Source organism: Hemitrygon akajei, chromosome 1 (assembly GCF_048418815.1).
Source record: "Hemitrygon akajei chromosome 1, sHemAka1.3, whole genome shotgun sequence".
Lineage (NCBI taxonomy): Eukaryota > Metazoa > Chordata > Chondrichthyes > Myliobatiformes > Dasyatidae > Hemitrygon > Hemitrygon akajei.
In genome coordinates, this window is record NC_133124.1 from 106,937,011 (window position 1) to 106,962,222 (window position 25,212).

A 25,212-nucleotide genomic window follows, 5' to 3' on the forward strand; every position below is an offset into this window, starting at 1 on the left:
GACCCGGGTTCAATTCCTGTCACTGCCTGTAAGGAGTTTGTACATTCTCCCCGTGACCGTGTGGGTTTCCTCCCACAATCCAAAGATGTACTGGCCAGTAGGTTGATTGAACATTGTAAATTGTCCCATGATTTAGGCTAGGACTAAATAGGGGGATTACTGGGTGGCGTATCTCGAAGGGCCGGAAAGGCCTATTCCACGCTGTATATTAAAAAATTACATGAATGCTATTGTCCGCAGACCAATATTCATTCCAGAATTGTATGCAATTCCAGTTGGGCCATGCCCTGGTCATCGCATTACAGAAAACATACAGCTGGACTGGAGAGGAATTAAAGGGTGCAGAGAAAAAGTTTTACTAGGAAGGTGCAAGATTGGAAATATGTAGTTACACTGAAAGATTCGGTAAGATTGGTTTACCTTCTTTGAAACAGGAGGCTTTGGAACTTCATTGCAATTAGACAAGGACAACACCTTGACACGCTATGTGTGTCAGCGTCATTGTAGAGAATGTTGTTAAGAAAACCTTGAGTCTGCAAGTTTCTGAGTGAGAAGCAGGCTAGAATGAGCCGAACAATCAACAGATAGTTGGACCAATTGAAACAAGTGATCGCAAAATCACCAAAGTTCTCATTGTGAAGCACGCCTAAGTTAAAATTCTGAAAAAAAGGAACTTTTTCAACTAAGTGAATATCAAAATATCTGCAGATGCTGGGAATCTGAAATACAAACAGAAATAACTGGAAAAACTCAGCAAGTAGGACAGCATCTGTGGCAAGAAAAACAGATACCGTTCCAGTTCTGGGACCTTTCACCAAAACTGAGAGAGAAACTGATATTCAATCACAGAAAAGTTTGGAATGGATGAGTAGAACTAAGGTAAATAGGGTGAGACCACATGACTTACTTTGGCAGTTAATGCTTCTTTGTGTAATGTGTTGCTAATAATAAGACTGTGGGACATTCCTACCAGCTAGGCTATAAAAATAGAAAAATGAATAAACAGAATAAAAACAACAGAAATAGCCAATTCTGAATCTGTCACAAAATGTAGCTATATAAAGTTTGAAAGTGTTATATTGCAACTTTCAAAGCTGCATTCTGCTCAAAGTGGGGAGCAATTGTTCCTCAATTGTCCAAGCGTTAATTCAAGGTTTAAATGTCAGCATTAATAAATGGGATGTAGCATCATCTACTGAAGCAAGCTCACTCTGTTGCATCATAGTGGGTATTGGTGATACCACACACCTAATCCATAGTATAGAAATTTACTCACCTCTCTTAAGAAAATACACTAGGCAAAGTGAGAGTGCTGTAAAAATTATTCAGAGTTCTGGTATGCCAGGAGCTTGAGGAGCTATTGAGCAGATTAGGCCCTTTATCTTAGAAAGGATGTGCTGAAAGTAGAGAGGGTTCAAAGGAGGTTCACAAAAAATATTCCTGGGTTGAATGGCATGTCATATGAAGAGAGTTTGATGGCTCTGGGTCTGTATTCACTGGAATTCAGAAGAATGAAGGGTGACCTCATTAAAATCTATCAAATGTGAAAGGCCTTGATAGAGTGGATGTGGAGAGGATCTCTCCTATGGTAGGAGAGTCCAAGACCAGAGGATGCAGCCTCAGAATAGAGATGCGTCTTTTATAACAGAGATGTGGAGGAATTTCTTTAGCCACAGAGTGGTGAATCTGTGTAACTCTTTGCCACAGGCAGCTGTGGAGGCCAAGTCTTTATGTATATTTAAGGCCGAGGATGATAGATTCTTGATTGGTCAGGGCATGAAGAGATACAGGGAGATGGCAGGAGACTGGGGTTAAGAAGAAAATTGGATCGGCCATGATGAAATTGTCGAATGGAGTTGATGGACCAAATGACCTAATTCTGCTCCTATATCTTATGTCTTTATGGTATGGCTTATACTCTTCAGAGTTTTGAGCACTGGCAGCCAACCTCATTGAAACATATACACTTCTTGGTGGTCACAATAAGGTAGTTATAAGAATCTTTCTCTTGGCTGAGAGTCTAGCAGCAATGGTCTCAAATTTGGAATGAAATGAAGAGAAGCATTTCCATTCAGTATTGATGAATCTCTGAACTTCTTCACCAGGGAATTGTGGAGTCTCAATGATTGATTGCATTCACAAGAAGGTTGATAGACTTCTGAATACTAGATGAATCAAAGTTTGTGGAGATAGTCAACCACAACCTCATTGAATGTCAGAGCACTTGAAGGTCAAGTAGTCTATCCCTTCTTCTATTCTTTATGACAAAATTTAAATACAATATTATAAAAGCAGCCAAAATATTTTTGGATTCTGTTTGCAGAAGATTGCAGTGAATCCTCACAAGGCATCAGGCTCCAGTACTATACCTGGTTGGGCACTGAAAATCTGTGCCAACCATCTGGTGGGAGTGTTCAAAGACACCTTCAGTCTCTCATTGCTGCAGTCAGAGGTTCCCACCTGCTTCAAAAGGGCAACAATCATACCAGTGCTCAAGAAAATTAGAGTGAGCTGCCTCAGTTACATTCACATCTACAGTGAGAAAGTGCTTTCAGAGGTTCATCAAATCCGAGGTCAACTCCTGCCTAAGCAAGGACCTGGAGCCGCTGGAATTCTCCTATTGCCAGATTAGGTCTACAGCGGATGCAGTCTCTCTGGCTCTCCACTTGTTCTTGGACCACTGGGTCTATAGCAATGTCTAAGTCAGGGTTCTATTTATTGATTACAGCTCAGCATTTAACACCATCATACCCTCAGTACTAATCAACAAGCTCTGAATCCTGAACCTTTGTATCTCCCTCTGCAAGTGGATCCTTGAATTCCTCATTGAGAGGCAAAAGTCTGTGTGAATCGGAAATAACATCTCCTTCTCGCTGACAATCAACACTGGCAGAGCTCAAGGATGGATGCTTAGCCCACTGCTCTAATGTCTCAACACCCATGACTGTGTGCCTAGGCACAGCTCAAACACCATTCATAAATAATCCTGTGAATGAAAGGGTTAATGTATGAGAAGCATCTGATGATTCTGGGCCTGTGCTCGCTTGACTTTAACAGAATCAGGGGGGAATCTCATTGAAGCCTTATATTGAAAAGCCTAGATAGAGTGAATGTGGAGAGGATGTTTCCTGTAGTGGGGGAAGTCTAGGACTGACAGTACAGCCTCAGAATACAAGAGCATCCCTTTATAACAGAGATGAAGATTTTTTTTGTTAGAGGGTGGTGAATCTGTGGAACTCATTGTCAGCGACGCCTGTGGAGGCCAGGTCATTGGATATATTTTAAGCAGAGGCTGATAGGTTTTCGATTTGTAAGTGTGTCAAAGGTTAGGGAGAGTGGGTTGAGAGGGTTAATATATCAGGCAGGACTCGCTTGCCTGAATGACCTAATTCTGCCTCTATGTCTTATGGTATTTTAATCTAGCTTTAGCTATATAACACTGCTGTTAAACTCAACACAGGCCTTATCCTTTCTCAAAAGATAACTGTCAATCAAAGTAACCTAACCAAAGCTCTGACCAAAATGTAACTGAATCACAGGCTTTGACCTTATCCAACATAGTACCAAGGGATCAAAGATAATGGCACCTTCCTTCCAATATGGAAATTTTTGCTCACATACTGCCACCTTCAATTTACTTATTTATTATGACACACAGGGGGTCCATTGATCTGATTAGGTCCATACAGACCGTCAGCAGAATAATCCCATTATTCCCATTCCCCTTCTTATTTCCCTGTCCCCCTGGGACTCTCTCTCTCTCTCTCATGCCCATCAGCTCCCCTTAGATTTCTATTTACCTGCACAAAGGGGTAACAAGAGTGGAAACCCAAGACTTGGCAGGGAGATGGCATGTGATGGAATTGAGTGCTGTCATTTAGCTTGTAAAAATATGCACTTTCAGAAAACATCACCATTGTCTGGAATGTAGTTGAGAAATTAGAGAGGTAATTCAGATATATTAATTAGCAATATCATTCTAATTTGAGGAATTAATTAAAACAATCTTAACTATATCCCACAGCTGTATTTCCACGAACGGTGGTTAATTGGGAGTGAAAGCAAAATGGAAGTGACAAAGGTCAACAGTGACATTTATTAGTAGGATTCAAGGCAAATAAATACCAGAGAGGGGAAGGTTTGCCTTTTATTCTAATTTAATCGTCTTTGTCTTTGGGTATATTTCATTAAATGCTCTAAGTACTTCTTCCTTACGTGACAGATCCAGTGTTGATGGGCACTAAGAGATCTTATTAGTAAGCTGAATGTGCTCCCATCAGAGAGAACAGCAAAGAAGAGCTCTCACTCAGCCACTTAGCTGCTTACCATCGACTTAATCAGTGACTGGTTTGAAGGGTCCTTCCTCTGCAGCCCTTTACCTTTCCTACCCACCTGGCCACTCTCCTCTCCTTTCAGATTCCTATCAAATTTCTAGATCCTATTTATATAGCACTTTTCACCTAAAGATTTCTCCAATTCCTTTATCATTGATTCTGTATCTTTGAATTGTAATCACTCATGAAATGCATGGTGTACAACAGGAATGAATCAAAGGAGCAAACCATTAGTGTAAGTGAATCTAGCTGAAGGACAATGTTGTTGAAGGGTACAAAGGGAATATCCTGCTCTTCTTGAAACAATACCAGAGGATACTGTTATCCCGTAAGTGCTCTATGCACCTCGTGCTCTGTATGTATGTCGGTACAGTGTTTTGGACTTCGGCCTTGGACTAAAATTGTTTCATTTGACTGTGTTCATGGGTATTCATGTATGGTTGAATGACAATTGAACTTTGAACTTTGAACCTGAGATTGTGACAGCCAGCTGTGAGGTCAAGGAGGCTTTTCAGCTTATCATCTCGTCTGACAGTGGGTAAATCAGCCATTTGAGCATCCACTCACCACTGCACTTACATCAGAATAGAGCTTGTGCTCAGGTCTGCAGTAGGACTCTGAATTGCCCACAATTGTGAGTGCCTGGACTCCCCTTGCACCATACACCTCTCTCTTTTACACTTGCATCGTTTCATAGAGTCCATCAGGAAACATACACTGTATAAGCCACAGTTAAATGAAAGCATCTACTGCTACAACAATCTTGCAGCTTCAAGATGATGTAGTGATAATCTAAATCCAGATAAGCTTAAATATTGTTATTACAAGTGGAACATAACCCATTGATAAGCTGTTCTAAAACTTCCTGTACTGATCTCCTTTATTAGTTTGCTCTGACTGTGACGTGAAGAGATTTTTATCATGGAAAGTGAAATTATCCACATCAGCTATGGTCTGATATGACCTGCCTAAAAGGAAAAAAAATCACACTTTGACTTAGGAATTCATTGATGCTGTGGCCATTTTATAAACTGTGTGAGGACATCAGAAATGTTCTGCCAGCTACATCTGAAGTACAGGAGTCCAGGCCTTGCCTCTGAAACAAATAACGAATTCCTTGCACTTCCTAGTAAGGGAGGCTAAGCCTTAAGTAGGCCTGACTATGTGTATACTCGCGTAGCTCTGAAAGTTGCTAATGAATTGGAGTTGGAATGAGTTTATTACTGTAATATATACCAAGATAATGTTAAAAACCTCTCTTGCATACTGTTCATTCAGTTCAAATCATTACACAGTGGTTTGAGGGACTACAAGCTAAAACAATAATAGAGTGCAAAATAAAGTGTAATAGAGAAAGTGCTGTGCCAGTAAACAATAAGATGCAAGATCATAATAAGACTGTAAAATCAAGAGTCCATCTTATCATTCTAGCCAAGCATTCAATAGTTTTATAACAGCGGTGTAGGAACTTTCCTTGAGCCTGTGGTATGTGCTTTCACAGGGTTTGTGTATCTTCTGCTGAGCGGGAGAGGAGACTAACTTGTCTCCTGAAGAAACAGAGGCATTAATGAGCTTTCTTGGCCATGGTATTAATGTATTTGATAGTTACTAAGCTAATTTTTAAATGTATTACTAAATGTAAAACCAAAGGTCCTCTCCGGCATGAATCCTGTTTTTTCTGGGCCGCACGGTAGCCGAGCGAGCAGAGCTGTTGTCTGTAAGGTTCAATCCTGACCACCGTTGCCTGTAGGGAGTTTGCACGAATACACGGGGTGCCACAGGGCACGAACACACGGGGTGCCACAGGGCACGAATACACGGGGTGCCACAGGGCACGAACACACGGGGTGCCACAGGGCACGAATACAGGGGGTGCCACAGGGCACGAACACACGGGGTGCCACAGGGCACGAACACACGGGGTGCCACTGGGTTTTCCTGTTTCTCCCACACCTAAACACCTACAGTTTGGTAGGTTGATTGCTGACTGTAAAATGCTCCATGAATAGGTAAATTGTGGAATCCAGCCGGATTTGTAGCAAAATAACATGAGATTAGTATAAATAGTTGCTTGACTTTTTTTAGCGTGTTGCACCAGACAGTCATCATTCTTGTCAGGATTGGTGTCCTTTCGGATTAATCGGGGCATAATATGAACGTTCCTGACTCGACCCTTGGTTTTTTTTTACGAGGCCGAGAGGCTCAACGCTCAACCCGGTACGGATGGAAAGCGTGCTCGGGGGTGACCCGACTTGGATTCGAACTCGGGAGCCTTCGCTCGGGAGTCCGGCGCTAATGCCATTGTGCCACCAGCCGGCCTAGTTGCCTGATGCTTAGCATGGACTCAGGGTCATGGGGCCTGCTTCTTTCCTGTAGAAAATCAGGATCAGGTTTCTAATCACTGACGTACTGTATGTTGTGAAAATTGTTACCTAGCAGCAGCAGTACAGTGTAATATATAAAATGGACTATAAGTTACAATAAGAAATATTAATAACAATAAACAAACAAACAAACAAATAAATAAATAAATAAACAGAGCAAAAAGAGAGAAAATTTGTGAGGCAGTGTTCTTAGGTTCATGGGCAGTTCAGAAATCTGATGATGGAGGGAAAGAAGCTGTTTCTAAAACGTTGAGCTCGTGTTTCAGCTCCAGCTGAAGCCCTCGACTCTGGTTTAACCTGAGGCCTTCGGACAGAGTTGCAGCCTTACACTTGTTTACCTGGAGAGTTGTCAGAAATCCAAAGTACCACAATCGCACTTCTTTAAATGAGGCACAAACCTCAGTCCACCTCAAACCCCCATGTCCCATAAAAAGTGTCATTTTGCTAACCTGGAGCAGGAGCTGGCCTACTCTCGCACCTGAATGGGTACTAACTGATCAAACTACAGGATGGATGCTAGAAGAGGCAAGGCTCTATGGCAGTGACCCAGCTAAATAAGATAACACAAACACGAGGAAATCTGCAGATGCTGGAAATTCAAGCAACACACACAAAATGCTGGTGGAACGCAGCAGTCCAGGCAGCATCTATAGGAAGAAGCACTGTCGACGTTTTGGGCCGAGACCCTTCATCAGGACTAACTGAAAGAAAAGATAGTAAGAGATTTGAAAGTAGGAGGGAGAGGGGGAAATCCAAAATGATAGGAGAAGACAGGAGGGGGTGGAAAGAGCTGGAAAGGTGATAAAGAGTTATAGATGTCCGTAGTACTATTCTTGGCCAACAGGTGGCAGGAGCAGAACATTTGCTAAAGGTGGTTGAACATTTTTAAACAATCTCATCCATGAGATGATTATCAAGAAACTGTCCATGCTGAAAATCCATAACAGTCAGCAGGTCAGGCAGAAAGAAGTTCTGCTTGGGAGAACTTTATCGGAAGATGAAGACAAGGGGTTCTTAAACTGAAACAACAACACTGCTTCTTTCAACAAATGCTGCCTGCCTCCCTGAGGGTTCCAGCATTTTCTGTTTTTATTTCTTTGTCTTTTTTAGTTCAAAGTTTTACTGTTTTTCCTTTCCCATTTCCTTTTGCATCTTAAAATATTGCGAGTAATTACTACCTTCCACTTCCCTCCCCTTGCTATCTTCTTGTCTTCCCTCAGTTGTTTAAGTCCCCTCACATCATAGCTTCACCATCCTTTTCCTCCCCTCTCTGACCCTCTTAGTCTCCTCCAGCCTCTGCCTTATATCTCTCCCTCAACAGCTCTTTAGCACCTGCCTTTGTTTTCCCTTTCAACGTTCCATTTTCCATAAAGTTCTACACAGGAGGGGAGAGCACCCAAGACGGGGGAAGATTTCTGATCTGGGCTGAGAATTGAAGAAGAAGAACAAAAGAGTAGAAATAAAGAGATCTATCTAAAATACTTGTGGGATACTGCATCAATTAGTCCTGAGGCCTCGACTCTTCACAATCTAAATTGTCTAAGGGGATGAAATGGCATTTTCCAAGCTTCTGGAGAATACAAAACCATTTAGGATTGTGGGTAGTGAAAAGGGTGTGAAGAAATATCAAGGGATAAGTGAGTGATTGAAGACATGGCACATGCAGTACAGAAAGGAGGGGTGCGGGATGATGCACAGCATAGGTAAGCAGGGTATTTTTTCAATGTTGAGTGATAGAACTGTGCCGATTAGGCAGGACCTGGGTGTTGTATACAAGTCACCGAAAGCCAACAGGCAGAGGCATTGCAAATAATTAGGAAGGTAAATGGTGCGGTTGTCTTTAGTGTGAGAGGATGTAAGCGCAGGATTTTTCCATATTATATAGTCTTGGTGGAACTGTATTTGAAATATTCGAAACATAGAAAACCTACAGCACAATACAAGCCTTTTGGCCCACAATTTGTGCCAAACATGTCCTTACCTTAGAAATTACTAGGGTTACTCATAGCCCTCTATTTTTCTAAGCTCCATGTACCTATCCAAAAGTCTCTTAAAAGACTCTATCTTATCCGCCTCCACCACTGCTGCCGTCAGCCCATTCCATGCACTCACCACTCTCCGAGTAAAAAACTTACCCCTAACATCTCCTCTGTACCTACTCCCCAGCACCTTAAACCTATGCACTCTTGTGGCAGCCATTTCAGCCCTAGGAAAAAGCCTCTGACTATCCACACAATCAATGCCTCTCATCATCGTATACACCTCTATCAGACCACCTCTCATCCTCCGTCGTTCCAAGGAGAAAAGGCCAAGTTCAATCAACCTGTTTCCATAAAGCATGCTCCCCAATCCAGGTAACATCCTTGTAAATCTCCTCTGCACCCTTTCTATGGTTTCCACATCCTTCCTGTAGTGAGGCAACAAGAACTAAGCACGGTACTCCAAGTGGGGTCTGACCAGGGTCCTATATAGCTGCAACATTACCTCTCAGCTCCTAAATTCAATTCCACGATTGATGAAGGCCAGTACACTGTATGCCTTCTTAACCACAGAGTCAATCTGCGCAGTTGCTTTGAGTGTCCTATGGACTCGGACCCCAAGATTCCTCTGATCCTCCACACTGCCAAGAGTCTTGCCGTTAATACTATATTCTGCCATCATATTTGACCTTCCAAAATGAACCACTTCACACTTATCTGGGTTGAACTCCATCAGCCCAGATTTGTAACCTATCAATGTCCCGCTGTAACCTCTGACAGCCCTCTACACTATCCACAACACCCCCAACCGTTCTGTTATCAGCAAACTTACCAACCCATCCCTCCACTTCCTCATCCAGGTCATTTATTAAAATCACGAAGAGTAAGGGTCCCAGAACTGATCCCTGAGGCACACCACTGGTCACCGACCTCCATGCAGAATACGACCCGTCTACAACCACTCTTTGCCTTCTGTGGGCAAGCCAGTTCCCGATCCACAAAGCAATGTCCCCTTGGATCCGTTCTGTATATATTGTATTCAGTTTTTATCCCCTGATCTAAGGAAGAATTTACTGGCCATAGTAGGAGTACAGGAAAGTTTTATTACACAGGTTCAAGGCACAGCAGGTTTGCCTTATAAGGAAAGATTGTCTAAACTAGGCCTGTTTTACAATTCAAATGAATAACAGGGGTTCCCATTAAACCTTATAAAATTCCTGCATGGTTTGACAGGGTGTATGTTACCCCTAACTGACGAGATTTGAGGTCATCGTCTCAAAATAAAGGGAAGGACAGTTAGCAGAGAGGAAAACAACATTTCTTCACAGAGAAGGTAACAAACCTTCAGAATATTCTTCTCCAGAGGTTCAGTCACTGGGTTCATAAAAACAGACATTGTTCAATGTGATTGAGATACATCAGATATGAAGTTGATAAATGGTGGAGATGGCTCAGTGAGCCAGGTGCTTACTGCTTCTCTTTTCACATTTTGTCATTTCCCACCCTACCTTTCTGTCTGTCACTCTATCTGTCTGTCTCCCCCTCTTTATAATTTCCCACCCCTCTCATCATTCTGCTACTTACCTGAAGTCTCCGCATTGAAGAACAGCTATTTTGATTAGGAGGCATCTTGTAGGAGAGCCAAATGTTCTGTGCACAGCCCAACATTCCTTCCCTCAGCCAATGCTGCCAACAACAAACTTAAGGATCCGTTTTCTCACCAGGTTATCTCAATGCATGCATTACTGCTGTGTTCACTCAGGTAGAACTGTGAACACTCTAAAGTTCTTTTGGAGTCAAGAACACAAGGGACACAATAAAAAGCATTATAAACATTGCCCCTCTGCCCTTCTATGAACTGTTAAGTTACTGAAGGCTATTGGCTATGGAGAGTAATCAGGCAAACTTGTTTGCTACAGGCATCTAGACTCATTCATTTGCACATTAAAGCTGAAGAACACGAGGAAATCTGCAGATACTGGAAATCCAAGCAACACACACAAAATGCTGGTGGAACACAGCAGGCCAGGCAGCATCTATAAGGAGACGCACTGTCGACGTTTCGGGCCGAGACCCTTTGTCAGGACTAACTGAAAGGAAAGATAGTAAGAGATTTGAAAGTAGCAGGGAGAGGGGAAAATGCGAAATGATAGGAGAAGACCGGAGGGGGTGGGGTGAAGCTGAGAACCGGAAAGATGATTGGCAAAAGGGATACAGAGCTGGAGAAGGGAAAGGATCATGGGATGGGAGGTCTAGGGAGAAAGAAAGGGGGAGGGGAGAACCAGAGGGAGATGGAGAACAGGCAGAGTGATGGGCAGAAAGAGAGATAAAAAAGGAGGGGGAGAAAAAAACTAAATATATCAGGGATGGGGTCATTAACAGAAGTTAGAGAAGTCAATGTTCATGCCATCAGGTTGGAGGCTACCCAGCCAGTATATAAGGTGTTGTTCCTCCAACCTGAGTGCGGCTTCATCTTGACAGTAGAGGAGGCCATGGATAGACATATCAGAACAGGAATGGGAGTGCCACTGGGAGATTTCTCTGGCGGATAGAGCGTAGTCCTGCTTTCTCTGGTGGACCATGAGACCATGAGATATAGGAGCAGAATTAGGCCATTTGGCCTATTGAATCTGCTCCACCATTTCATCATGGCTGATCCAGTTTTCCTCTCAGCCCCAATCTCCTGCCTTCTCCCTATATCCCTTCATGCCCTGACCAATCAAGAATCTATCAACCTCTGCCTCAAATATACATAAAGACTTGGCCTCCACAGCTGCCTGTGGCAAAGAATTCCACTGACTCTTGGCTAAAGTTCCTCCTCATTTCCATTTTAAAAGGATGCCCCTCTAATCTGAGGCTGTGTCATCTGCTCTGAGATTCTACCACCATAGAAAACATTCTCTCCACATCCACTCTACCAGGGCCTTTCATCGTTCAATGAATTTCAGTAAGATCACCCTGTACAGTCTCTCGTCTGTCCTCCCCCCTCGAATAGAAAATTACAAAAAAGCCTGAAAGAGAATTCCACCAGGCTCAAGGACAGATTCTATCCTGCTGTTACAAAACTATTGAAAGAAGATCTTGTACAATTAGATGGACCCTTGACCTCACATTCTACCTTGTACCTTATTGTCTTCCTACTATGCACTTCCTCTGTATAACTGTAACACGGTATTCTGCATTCTGGTTTTGCTTTGTACTGCTTTGATGTACAGATGTTGTGAAGTGATCTGTCTGGATGGCATAGTCAGCTTCGGTATACGTGACACCAATAAATCAATTCCTAATCGCCATTGAGCAGAACGAGGCTGTTCGGCCTGCAGGGTACAGGTCAGCTTCCTGCAGAGAAACCCCATCAGTCCTAAAACATTCCCTCTCACATGCTCATCAACTACCCCTCGGTTCTTTTGCCACTTCCCTATATTAAAGGATAATTTCCAGCCGCCAGTTAACATAACAGCACGCCTTTGGATTGTGGAGGAAACCTATACGGTCTCACGGAGAATGTATAGAATCCACACAGATAGGACCTGAGGTCAGAACTGAACCCAGGTCCCTGGAGTTGTGAGGTAGGAGCACTAATGACCAATCCCCTCCAAAGAATCTTCTGATGTGTTCATGCAGTAACCTGGTGATCAGACCTTGATTAAGGTCCAATCAATGCTTCAGGAGAAATTTCAAATGAGCACTCTATGACAGCCAATATCACTGCTATATGCCCACCATCCCCCATGTGTACACATGTCATGCAGGTGAAAGCATCGAATTATCAGTTAAGTGCACTAGGAATTTTGATTTTACTCTTCATTTGGCTAGGGAACAGAAAAATGTCCAACCTAGTCAAGTTTCCAGTCCCACGTCCCAATATTATTGGAATAGCAGTCATTAAATCAGTAGTCATAGAGTTATACCATGCAAGCAGTTCCTTCAGCACACCGAATCTCCACCATCCATCGAGCATCCAGCCAGACTAATTATGTACTAATCACATTTTATCCTCTTCATGTTCCTATCAACTTTCCATAGATTCTATCACTCACCTACAGTACATGCACCTGCAGCCATTTATAGTGACCAATTAACCACCCAGACAATGTGTCTTTAGGATGTGAGCTGACACTAGAGCACTTGGAGGAAACCTTGGCAAACACATACAGAGAGACTATGGAGAACTGGAGACCGGGAGTGAACTTGTGTCACTGGAACAGTAACGCAGCAACTCTTCTGGCTAAGCACTGCTGTCGGAGGAAACTTCAATAGTTAAATACAAAATAGAGGAAGAACTTGTAACCAAGAAGAAGGAGAATTGAAAGAACCAGAATAATAATTTCACCATTAAGTGTTCAAGTTCAGACTATGCTCAGCAATAACTGGCTAAAAGCATCTTAATTATACACCACACTCTTAAATTGGCACTTCTATCATACATTTCTTGTATTTAAGTTGTTTTCTTCTATTGAAACTTTAAACATTTATTATCTATGATTAAAACAATTAACATTTATACTTTTCCAAATATGTTATTATATATTATCACATGCAATAATTGTCAGATTGTCTCACTTTGATAGCATGTGTAATTATCCACAACAACTCGTGCATTTTTCATGAAAAGCAGAGGAGCATGCTAAAAGCAAAAGTGACTGGAGGAACACCAGGGAGGAAAAAAATCTAGTCACAGGGATAAAAGAGCAGTCAAAAAAAGCAGGCAAGAAGAGCAAGCAGAAAGGGAAAATAACTACATAAGAGAGATATATTTAGCAAGTGTGTGCCCAGATTTTACATCTGTAATCCCAATTGTACAAGTTCTCCAGTCACTGTTCATAGTCAATAGCTTGTAGATAAAAGTCCTTTTGTTGATCGCAGCCATTCATATCAAAAAGCATAATGTTGCATCTCACTTCCAACAATCTTCCTGTGAGAATGGAGCTGATCTTTGGAATGACAGTTCAACCTCCATTCTGTGTACTGCAGAACCAGGTTTATCTTGATTTCAGTAGTGAAGTTCATATGTTGCATGAGCTTGTGTGTGCTCAGAGGCTGAGCTTCAAGACATCTACTTGATCATAAAACAGACAAGAGGACAGAGCTTGCACACAATATTCACCAAGACCAAAAGTCCTCTACCAACATCACTGCTTTTCCCAATACGAAAGATTCATGTAAAAACAATGAAAAATGTGGACCACCTCTCAACAAAGACAGACCACAAGATATAGGAGCAGAATTAGGCCATTTGGCCTATCATGTCTGTTCCACCATTTAATCATGGCTGATCCAATTTTGCTCTCAGCCCCAGTCTCCTGCCTTCTCCCCATATCCCTTCATGCCCTGAGCAATTAACAATCTATCAACCTCTCCTTTAAATATACATAAAGACTTGGCCCCCATATCTTCCTATAGCAAAGAATTCCACAGATTCACCATTTTCTGGCTAAAGAAATTCCTCCTCATCTCTGTTCTAAAAGGATGCCCCTATATTCTGAGGCTGTGTCCTCTGGTCTTAGACTCTCCCATTATAGGAAACATCCTCTCCATATTCACTCTATCAAGGCCTTTCTCACCATTTGATAGGTTTCAATGAGATCATCCCTCATTCTTCTGAATTCCAGTGAATTCAGGCCCGGAGTCCATCAAATGCTTTTCACATGACAAGCCATTCAACTCCAGAATCAACCTCTTTGAACCCTCTCCAGTTTCAGCACATCCTTTCTAAGATAAGGGGCCCAAAACTGCTCACAATACTCCTTGTGAGGCCTCTCCAGTGCTTTATAACATCACACCCTTGCTTTTATGGTCTGGTCCTCTTGAAATTAATGCTAACATTGCATTTGCCTTCCTCACCACAGACTCAACCTACAAATTAACCTTTAGAGAATCCTGCACAAGAACTCCCACGTCCCTTTGCACCTCAGTCTTTTATGTATTTTCTCTCCATTTAGAAAAAAAAGTCAACCCTTTCATTTCTTCAACCAAAGTGCATGACCATATACTTCCCAATACTGTATTCCAATACATCTGCCATGTATTGCCCATTCTCCTAATCTGTCAAAGCCCTTCTTAGCCTCTCTACTTACTATAAAAAACTACAGATGTAAGTGATCATTTTTTTAAGATGATGCCATTCATGTGCAAACACATCTTTTGGCCATTTGAGGGAAAGGTATTTGAAGATCAAGATCTCAGACCTAACAATGAGTCCACTTTCAAGAGTGATCCCTGCCCTCTTATATCATTCTGAGACTTGGACTACCTCCTGCAAAGCACATCAAGGCACTGGGGGATAAAACCACCAGCGATGCCTCCACAAAACTCTCCCAAATGCACTGAAGGGATAAACAAACCAACATGAGCCAAGCCAGTATCCACATAATTGAGGTCCTCATTACTCCCAAACATTGAGCAGTGTTATGAATGTACCACAGCTCGAAGGGGCCGAAGGGTGCGGGGTAGCCCCCTCCTTTGTGAGAATCGCAAGATCACTATTGAGTCCATTCAGGAGACCCTGGAAATGAGGGAAATACATGCAGAATCCACAAGTCGTTGGAATGTGTCTTGGCCTCCGAGAGGCGGACCCATTGATGCCGGCTATTGTCTCTTGGAGACGGACTTGTGTATTGCATCCTGTACGATGCATTGACGCCCCAGGCAATGAAACGAGGGGGAGGTTGGTGGAGGGATTGCCTCATCCCAACCTAATTGACATCTGAGACCCTGTGAGTCAGGATAAAAAGAGGGTCTGTGGGAACAGCCCCGCAGACGCACCAGAAGAAACGCAAATGATCCCGTAATAGCAAGAAACCAGGGGAAACGCCACGTGCATCCGGTTCCATTTGCCCTGGAATCGGTGGGCCCTTTTCCACGGCCGAAAGGTTTTAGCTAACAACGGGGAAACCAACTCCCAACAACTCTCAAAGGATTGACATCATAAAAGGACTGGGCAAGTTTTAAACCCGTCTTTCTCTACAACCCCAAAAGCTGCAGCTTGAATGAACTGAGTGACTTTTATATTTCCATCGGACAATACATTATCCCCTAGACAACGATAGAGCTATTGCTTATTGATTATTATTATACCCGCGCTTTTAGATTTAGTATTGACGATGTATATTATCTGCATGTTTGCATTGACATTATTTTGTGTATTTTTTTTTATCAATAAATACTGTTAAAAATAGTACCATCAGACTTCAACGGACCTCTCTATCTTTGCTGGTAAGTGACCCAGTTACGGGGTACGTAACAATTGGGGTTCTCGTCCCAGGATTTGACACCAAATTGGGGAGCCAGTGAATCGGGCTTGTAAGTCCAAACTTGGATCTGGTTGCGCGGGTAGCCAGATGGGAAACCAGCAAAGATGGACGTGGGGGAATTTATAGAAAACCCGACTCTGGAGGCGCTGGAGGCGGCCACCAAATCAGACTTGATAAATTTGGCGAAGGGTTTAAACCCTCGCAGAGGGTTGTCAATGAAAAAGCGGGAGGTGCGAAGGGCAATAACTCAGTATTATATTGGGAAGAATGTGTTTACAGCTGAGGTATTGGAAAATATCCCTGAAAAGGTACCAGCTGGTGGGACGGCTCAGTTAGAGTTGGAGAAATTAAGGTTGGAACATGAAATTAGGGTAAAGCAGCTGGAAGCAGCTGAGAAGGAGAAAGAAAGAGCCGACAAACAAAGGGAGCATGAGCTCCAGCTAAAGGAGTTAGAGGTGAAACGGGAGCAGGACAGAGCTGAGAAGCAAAGAGAGCATGAACTTCAGTTAAAACAGCTGGAAGCAGCTGAGAAGGAGAAAGAAAGAGCTGAGAAAGAGAAGAAAAGGGCCAAGAATGAGAAGGAAAGGGCCAAGAAGGAGAGAGTGGCAGAGAAACAGAGGAAACATGACTTGGAGATGGAGAAGTTAAGGCAAGAGCAACGAGTTCAGGGGTCAGACCAAGAGGAGTGGTTTAATGTTAGTCGGGAGTTGAGGTTAGTATCTCCGTTCGAGGAGACGGATGTTGATTGTTATTTCTTGCTTTTTGAAAAGGTGGCAGTGAATCAGAAGTGGCCCAGAGATCAATGGGTGGCGTTGTTACAAAGTATGTTAAAAGGGAAGGCACAGCGGGCATATACGGTGTTGTCCATGGAGGAGGAAGAGGAGGAGAGTTATGACAAAGTAAAGGCGGCCATTCTCCGGAGTTATGAGCTAGTACCTGAAGCGTATAGACAAAAGTTCAGAAATTTAAAGAAAGGGTGGAATCAGGCGTATACCGAGTTTGCCTATGAGAAGGGTGTGCTCTTGGACCATTGGTGCACAGCAGAGATAGTGGAAGAGGATTATTGGCATCTCAGGGAGTTAATTCTGATTGAGAAATTTAAAGGTTGTGTTTTGGAGGATATCCGGATGTATTTGAATGAGAAGCCGAAAAGTCCATCTCAGAATTTGCTAGGTTCGCAGATGAATATGCCCTAACCCACAAGACAAAGTTTTCCTCGAATAAAAGTTCCCAGAGAGACCGTGGGAACGATCGAGAAAGCCCGCCGGCTGAGGCAGACGTCCCGCCGGGAGCTAGTGGTAAGATGGAGGGGGAAAGGCAAGACGGCCAGAGATTTCCGGGCTTGACCTGTTTTAATTGTGGAAAGGGGGGGCATATTGCATCTCGGTGCTTTGCTCCGAGGAAGGAGACAGGAAAAGGGAAAGCAGCCGTCCCTATCGGATGTGCCGTGGTAATCAGTAAATCGACAAGAGAGCCCCGGGTAGACAGAGTACGAGAAGGGTCTGAGACTTGTATGTCAAACAGAACCATGTCTGTGCGGGAGGGAGGCACCCCAGTTCCAGTACGGATCTGGAGAGACACGGGGGCAGAACTATTATTGATCAGCAGTAAGGTACTAGATTTTGGTTGCAAGACGGGAATGGTAGCTGTGAAAGGAATAGGCAAAGGGACGGAAATGGTGTCCTTGCATAAAATCATTATGAATTGTGAGCTAGTCTCTGGACCAGTTGAAATGGGGGTACGATCAGAATTCCCGAGAACTGACGCGGACGTCCTTCTGGGTAACGATTTAGCCGGTGGTAGGGTTTGGTCGGCAATGACGCTGACAAAACAGCCTGTGAGCGTTGAGGCTCCACCCCTAGATTCTAAGAGTTATCCCGCATGCGCGGTCACTCGCAGCATGTCGAGAAAGGCAGCTGAGAACGAGAGCAGTTTAAATCAGGCCAGTATCGATTTGGCCGAGACGTTTTTACCGACTCTGTACCACGAGGGTTTGGAGGGTGGTAAAACAGAGGGTAGTAAAGTGAAAGAGAGTAAGGGAGAGGAGATAGACCTGCCCTTAGCGAGGAATGAAGTGCTAGAGGCACGAAATGGAGATGAGAAACAGATAGAGCTGTTAAAAGGTCCAGAGGTGGACATGGATGATCTGTCTGGTATGGCAGAACTGTTTGAAGAAGTTGAAAATTCTAAAGGTGTTCCCGATAATGAAATGAGGGCAGTCCTAGATGAAAAGGATGCCCTTACCTTGAAGAAGTCTGCTGGGTTGGCAGATGAGTTTGTTACAGCCCGCGGGGTTGAATTTTCTCCAGAAGGGAGTTGCCCAAAGAGCAGCTGGGAGAATCAGGGGAATTTAGAATTTGGACCGGGTACGGGTATTGAAAGCCTGGAAGAGGCAAATGTCCCGTTTGAGTGTGTCCAAGATGTGGATGCACGTGGTACTGAACCTAGTAATGGAGCTCAGAAAAAGTCTGAGGTATTTGATTCAGTTGAAAAGGAATGCAGTCCCTGTGGGTCAGATAGACTTGGTTCAGTGAAGAAAGGGTTAACCTTGGTAATAGTGGGAAGTGAGAGTTCCCAGGTGTTTGTGCTCGAAGGTGTGTTAAAAGTTAATGCGGAGATCAAACGTGGGGAGATGAATATTATCATTGAAGAAAACGGGAAATATGTAGTTCCCAAATCGAATGAAAAAAATTTAAAACCCGCGGATCACTTACAGGTTGAGTTGGAAGATGACGGGGCCCCCCCCCCATGCTATTGTTATTCCAGAGTGTGGTGTGAAAAGGCAGAATTTGAAATGCTGCTTGAACAAAGAGTTCGAACTGAAAACTAATAGCCTGAAGGGTCCTGAAGAGAAAGCTAGCAACTTGCGTAAAATTAAAGAATTGGGTGGAAATTCAGAAGATGGTCTAAGTTTGGGACACAGTGTTGATAAAACAACTCCTATGAAAGAAGCGGGCAACAGCCTATTTCGCCAGGGTACCCAAGCTCCCCACGTGGGAACTAACCGGAAAAGAGGCGAGGGTTAATGGGGACGCCATTTTTAAATAGCAGAAACCGGTTTTAAGGGATTTCGACAAAGCCTGTGAATAATAAAAGACAACCCCCATGGAAGCCTGCCTGTTGAGTTTGAAAGCCACATAAAGATTAGTATTTGCATGAACTGTTGTGGTATACCCGTAAGCTAAGATCACAACTCTTTAGTTTTGTTGGCTAAAGAAAAATAAGACCTAAAAATAGGTGGTTATTCAATTGGAGTCTGATGCTACAAGACTTTAGTAGGGTACAAGATGTTAAGATATTAAAGGAAGTGACAATTGTAATCGGTAACCATCTAGATACTGAATTGAATGTATAACTGTATTACTCTGTAGTGAAGAGAAAAGCTTTTGTATTGTGTTAGATTCTAAAATCCTGTAAGACTCTGTACTACTTCGTTTTCACCGCTGGTGAAAACGCTTTGAAGAAAGGGGGTGTTATGAATGTACCACAGCTCGGAGGGGCCGAAGGGTGCGGGGTAGCCCCCTCCTTTGTGAGAATTGCAAGATCACTATTGAATCCATTCAGGAGACCCAGGAAATGAGAGAAAGACATGCAGAATCCACAAGTCGTTGGAATGTGTCTTGGCCTCCGAGAGGCGGACCCATTGATGCCGGCTATTGTCTCTTGGAGACGGACTTGTGTATTGCATCCTGTACGATGCATCGACGCCCCAGGCAATGAAACGAGGGGGAGGTTGGTGGAGGGATTGCCTCATCCCAACCTGATTGACATCTGAGACCCTGTGAGTCAGGATAAAAGAGGGTCTGTGGGAACAGCCCCGCAGACGCACCAGAAGAAACGCCAGCGATCCCGTAATAGCAAGAAACCAGGGGAAAGGCCACGTGTGTCCGGTTCCATTTGCCCTGGAATTGGTGGGCCCTTTTCCACGGCCGAAAGGTTTTAGCTAACAACGGGGAAACCAACTCCCAACGACTCTCGAAGGATTGACATCATAAAAGGACTGGGCAAGTTTTAAACCCATCTTTCTCTCCAACCCCAAAAGCTGCAGCTTGAATGAACTGAGTGACTTTTATATTTCCATCAGACAATACATTATCCCCTAGACAACGATAGAGCTATTTCTTATTGATTATTATTATACCCGCGCTTTTAGATTTAGTATTGACGATGTATATTATCTGCATGTTTGCATTGACATTATTTTGTGTATTTTTTTAATCAATAAATACTGTTAAAAATAGTACCATCAGACTTCAACGGACCTCTCTATCTTTGCTGGTAAGTGACCCAGTTACGGGGTACGTAACAGCAGTAACCTGTGCTTGCATGTTTGACACCAGACTCTTGAAACACGAGACTCAAGACTGGGTAACTACAATACCCTTGCTTCCTCATGTGTTTCAATGGATGCCACTTACAGATAATGCCCTGATGCCACTGTCTGTAAAATCCTACCACTGAGTGAAGCTCCTTTCCTCTAATTTGTGGATATATAACTACAGAATAATCTATATGTTGGTGTTACTAAATGTACAGGCCAGAAGTATGTGTTGTCAGGTACTGTAAGTGTTCACATATTTTAAAGCTCCAAGCGAGACACAATATTCCATTCGCTCCAAACCATCCCCATCTTTACAGGTTTTCATCACAACTTATGGCACCAACATCCTTGTTTCTTTTTTGTTTTCTTATAACCTATTTGTGTTCTTTCTGCTTATGTTTCTATAGTGGTCTTCTGTTTCTTTAAATCTCCCCTGCATCTCAGTGAAGAAGCCCTCTCTCACAATAGCCATGTGCAAAAACAGAAAGTTACAAAGAAGCATTTGTCCATTTGATATAAATTAATAATCTGGACATAAGGCAGCATTTTGCATTCTGCTGACCATGCAAAAATCAGAATACATCACAGCAAAGGAGATAACAGTTAAGGTACACAAACCTGTGAAATGGTTAGGGTGCAATCTGAAAATTTAATACAGAGGAGTTACACGTTTTGGTTAGAAGAATGAAGAAGGGAGAATTGAACTGGGAGGACAATTTCAGTTTGGGTGCGGTAGCAGGGTATACATGTACTAATCTTTGTATATGAAAAGTTGAGCCAAAAAGGTGTTTCAAAACCACTTACTGATAATGGAGGAAATGAGTACTAAAGCAAACTTTTGCCAACTCTTTGTAAATAATGTGTTAGACCTCAGTTAAAGCAGGAGAAACTGGTTCATATGGTACTGAAGGTACTAAGGATGAAAGGCTTCAGCTATGGAGAGAGAGTGGAAAAGCTAGGACTGTTTCCCTCAGAATTAAAATTAAAATTAAACTTCATACAGTTATTCAGAATTCTGAATGGTTTCAAAATGAAGTAAATAATGAACAAGTAATTCCAGTGGTAGAATGCAAGCTACAATATACAGATTTAAGGACAATTGCATTAAAGGAGTGGGTAATGGAAGGAATTGTAGCAGTAAGATTTTACATTTCCACTCTAGAAAGCATTGCTTTAAAGGGTGGCTGTTAAGAAGTATGGAACTTAATGGGTAAGTTCATTTGTGATTTAGGTCAACCCCTCAAGTAATAGTATTGCAGAATCCGTCCAGTGGGTTGTACTGTAGATTCATATTCCCACATCCATTCCCACATTGCTGTAAAGTTGACATTGCTTCCTGCTAAGTGAATGTATTTGCAGGCCTTCTACATTTTGTAGTGAAAAATGAATGTATTCAAAACTGCATAGTGATATTCTTTCTCTTTCCTAGTCTACTACAATTCCTCCTAAAAAGCCAGACCCGGTGACATCGGAGACCGTGGTTTTCTGGGGTCTGCGACTTTGGCAAGTAGTCGGTGTCTTCTCCATATTCATCTTGGCCGTGAGTAAGTCAGTGTAATTCCAGATATGGCCAGTGCTATGGTGTTCCTGTTTCCCTCTTATCTGTTATTAAATTTGCTGTATCGCAGAACTTCAAGCCCATTGACATATTTAAAAGAGGGGTGTGGGATCCCACTGATTGTGTAATCCAGAGGTTCTTTGCAAGTTGAGAATGAGACATAAAACGTGTTCCTTACGGCCATTTTATTAAGTGTTAAAAGAACAAAAAAAAGCTGAGAGAACAAAGGAAATAGAAAAGGAAAAAGGCACCATGGGTATCTGATACTCAGTCCAGAGATAACCAAATTCCAGTGATAATCATTAACCTATAAAATAGCCAGATTTAAGTGGTGTGATATCTACTACAGAAAACTAAAAAAACTAAAAACTTCAAAAAATACAGAAACAACTGCATTGTAATTGCTGAAAAACTCACTGAACAATTACATGTGTGTGGGTGTGTATAGGTGATTACAAAAAAATGCAAACATAGCAAAGTTAAACTACAAAGACAATATAAGAAAAATAACAATTGTACACCCTAATGCAGCATTCTCCCTTTTGATTCTAAATCATACGTTCAGAATCATTGTATCTGTAAATTAAGAGGCAGTAAATGTGTAAAGTATAAAATAACCAAATAACACCTGAAATTATGAAAACAACAAAGGGGATTGATTCATAGAATTATGTCATTATTATATGGATGTCCTATAGAGTAGGTACATTTACGAGTTTGAGCAGCTTTATTAATGATGGCCCTTTAATAATTAATATGTAAATTATGATAAAGTACCTCAGGGCAAATATTATAACTCATAATATTGAGTAAACTCAGCTTCCTAAATTTAATTTGATCCAGTCAAAGAAATCCTTTGCACTGGAGTCTATTTCTTGTCTATGGCTATTAGGCAAAATCAGCGTAACTGTAACATCCACACTTTAATAATACACTCAACTTTATTTATTATTTTTTTCTGTATTTGCACATTTTGACTTCTTTTTGACATTGATTGTTGTCAGTCTTTGTGTGTAATTTTTCATGATTCTGTTGCAGTTCTTTGTTTTACTGTGAATGTCTGCAAGAAAATGAATCTCAGGGTAGTATATGATGACATATACATACTTTGAAAATAAATTTACTTTGGACTTGAACTTTGAACTTTGTAACAAATTAAAATACATTCATTGTCACACCCATGCCCAACATAACCGTTTCCACTTATCACTCTTCCACCTTTTCACACCTGGACTGACAGCATTTTCTATCGTCTTCTTTGCCTCCCAAAAGATGAAAGGCTTCTATTGAGTTTTGGGAATATGAGGTTCAGTTATAACAGGAGAGAGCGCAGTCTTACATCTTTCTAATGGGCCCTCTCTGAATTTGTTTGGGGCTGTAGAAATTCATAGCGCTGTCTGTGGGGGAGTAAGTGGTGTCCCAGGCAATACTTATCTCTCATCCAACACTCATTTCCCTGGACAAAATTACATAACTTTAATTTCCCACCACACCCTCAAAATTTCTTCATTATCTGTGAGACATTTTGAGATGTTTTGAAGTCATAAAAAGTGCTCCAATTCCGTGGTTTCATTCCAATTATATATCCAGACATGCCTTCAATTTATAACTTTATAAGTTGACTCTGGTTCTTTTCTTATGTAAAACATTTTATTCTACTAATGAAGCTAATTCATGATGACTTGACATTTTCAGAGAACAAGTTCTAAAGCAGCTTATGAATTAATTTTTGGTGTGCAGTGATCATTGTGCATAAATGCTGCAGGTTTTAATCATAGAGCCTTGGAGCAGCAACTTTACAAGAAATGATCAGCATTTTTTTTATATTCACTGGCTAATTCCTACTGAGGCCTAATCTATTTAAACACCTTGCTGTCATGTTAATTTTTATGGTGGCATATATCTAACTTCACATTGTGACACCAGCAGAGTGGAATTTGTCAGTAATGTAACTCAGACAGGTTCATTGAATCTAAGGACGTGGTGTACTGACTGTTGACAATAATTCCTCTTGTACTTTTCCCATGTTAAGTATTTGATAGCACAGACTAGAGAGTGTTTTATTTTATACCGAACCAATTCTCAAACTAAGTAATGACTGTTGATGTGTTCAAAGTTCAAAATTCAAAATAAATTTATTATCAAAGTACATATATGTCACCATATACTACCCTGAGATACATTTTCTTGCAGACATTCACAGTAAAATAAAGAAATACAGTAGATTCAATGAAAAACTGCGCACAAAGACTGACAATCAATGTGCAAAAGAAGACAAATGTACAAATGCAAGTTTGAGGTGAGTGAAGTTATCCACGCTGGTTCAGGAACCTAATGGTTGAAGGGTTGAACCAGGTTCGGTTCCTGAACTTGTTGGTGTGGAATCTAAAGCTCCTGAACCTCCTTCTGGATGGCAGCAGCGAGGTGACCTGGATGGTGGTGGCCATTGCTGATGGGTGCTGCCTTGGCGGAGTGGGAAATTTCCTGTGATGGACTTTACTGTATCCACTTCTTCTTGTGGGCTTTTCCATATTTGGCCATGATGCAACCACTACACGTCTATAGAAGTTTCAGTTACATGCCAAATCTGCGCAACCGTCTAAGATATTAGGGACACTGCCATGCCTTCTTTGTTATGACATTTACAATATGATACCAGGAGAGATCCTCCAAAATGATAGTGCCAAGAAATTTAACGTTACGGAGTCTCACCACTCTGAACCCCTAATGAGACCTGGCTCATGGACCTCTGATTCCTTCCTCCTACAATCAATAATCAGCTCTTTGGTTTTGCTGATGGTGAGTGAGAGGTTGTTGTAGCACCATCCAAGCAGATTTCCAATATGGCGATTTGTCACCACCTCTGATTCAGCCTACAACAGTGTTAGTGTGAAAGGTTAATCCAATGTTGCCTTACTTTTGTACAAGTCTTGAGGATGAGTGGTTAATTGGAAGCACAGGGAAAGTCAAACATTGCATAAGGCCATTCTCTATGTGACCTGGGGTAACTAATAGGCAGTGCACTCCTCAGGAGAACTAATGGAAGGCACCCCCTCCTTTTCCGGCTCCTACTTACTGAAGCTTTGTAGGAGTAGATTCTTTCTGGGTTTCTGTTGAAACTGAATCTTTGAAAATTCAGCACAATTTGATAGATTGTCATTCTGACTTACTGATCAGCCCTGACGCCAGTATGTCTCACTGGAAACATAATTGCTTTGGAAATAAATTACACTTGGCATCTCCCTTCTCTGGCAGAGACTGGTTGGGAGAAAGCAGGCAGTGCCCTGGGCTCTCATCACGAACATGAGTCTTTGAATCAGACTAGACCTTGTCGAGGTGGTAGGATATCGAAGTGAAGCTCAAACATGCGGTGACAGATATCA

At 42.2% G+C, this 25,212-nt stretch overlaps 1 protein-coding gene across 2 annotated transcripts in view; it reads left to right on the forward strand.

The window, feature by feature from the left end:
- tmie (transmembrane inner ear) overlaps positions 1-25,212 on the forward strand; it is an 84,980-nt gene that overhangs the window by 18,845 nt on the left and 40,923 nt on the right. For both annotated transcript variants that reach the window (XM_073049107.1, XM_073049114.1), the window contains exon 2: positions 21,701-21,815. In XM_073049107.1, the coding sequence (XP_072905208.1) occupies positions 21,701-21,815 (115 nt within the window). The remainder of the gene's footprint in view (positions 1-21,700; positions 21,816-25,212) is intronic.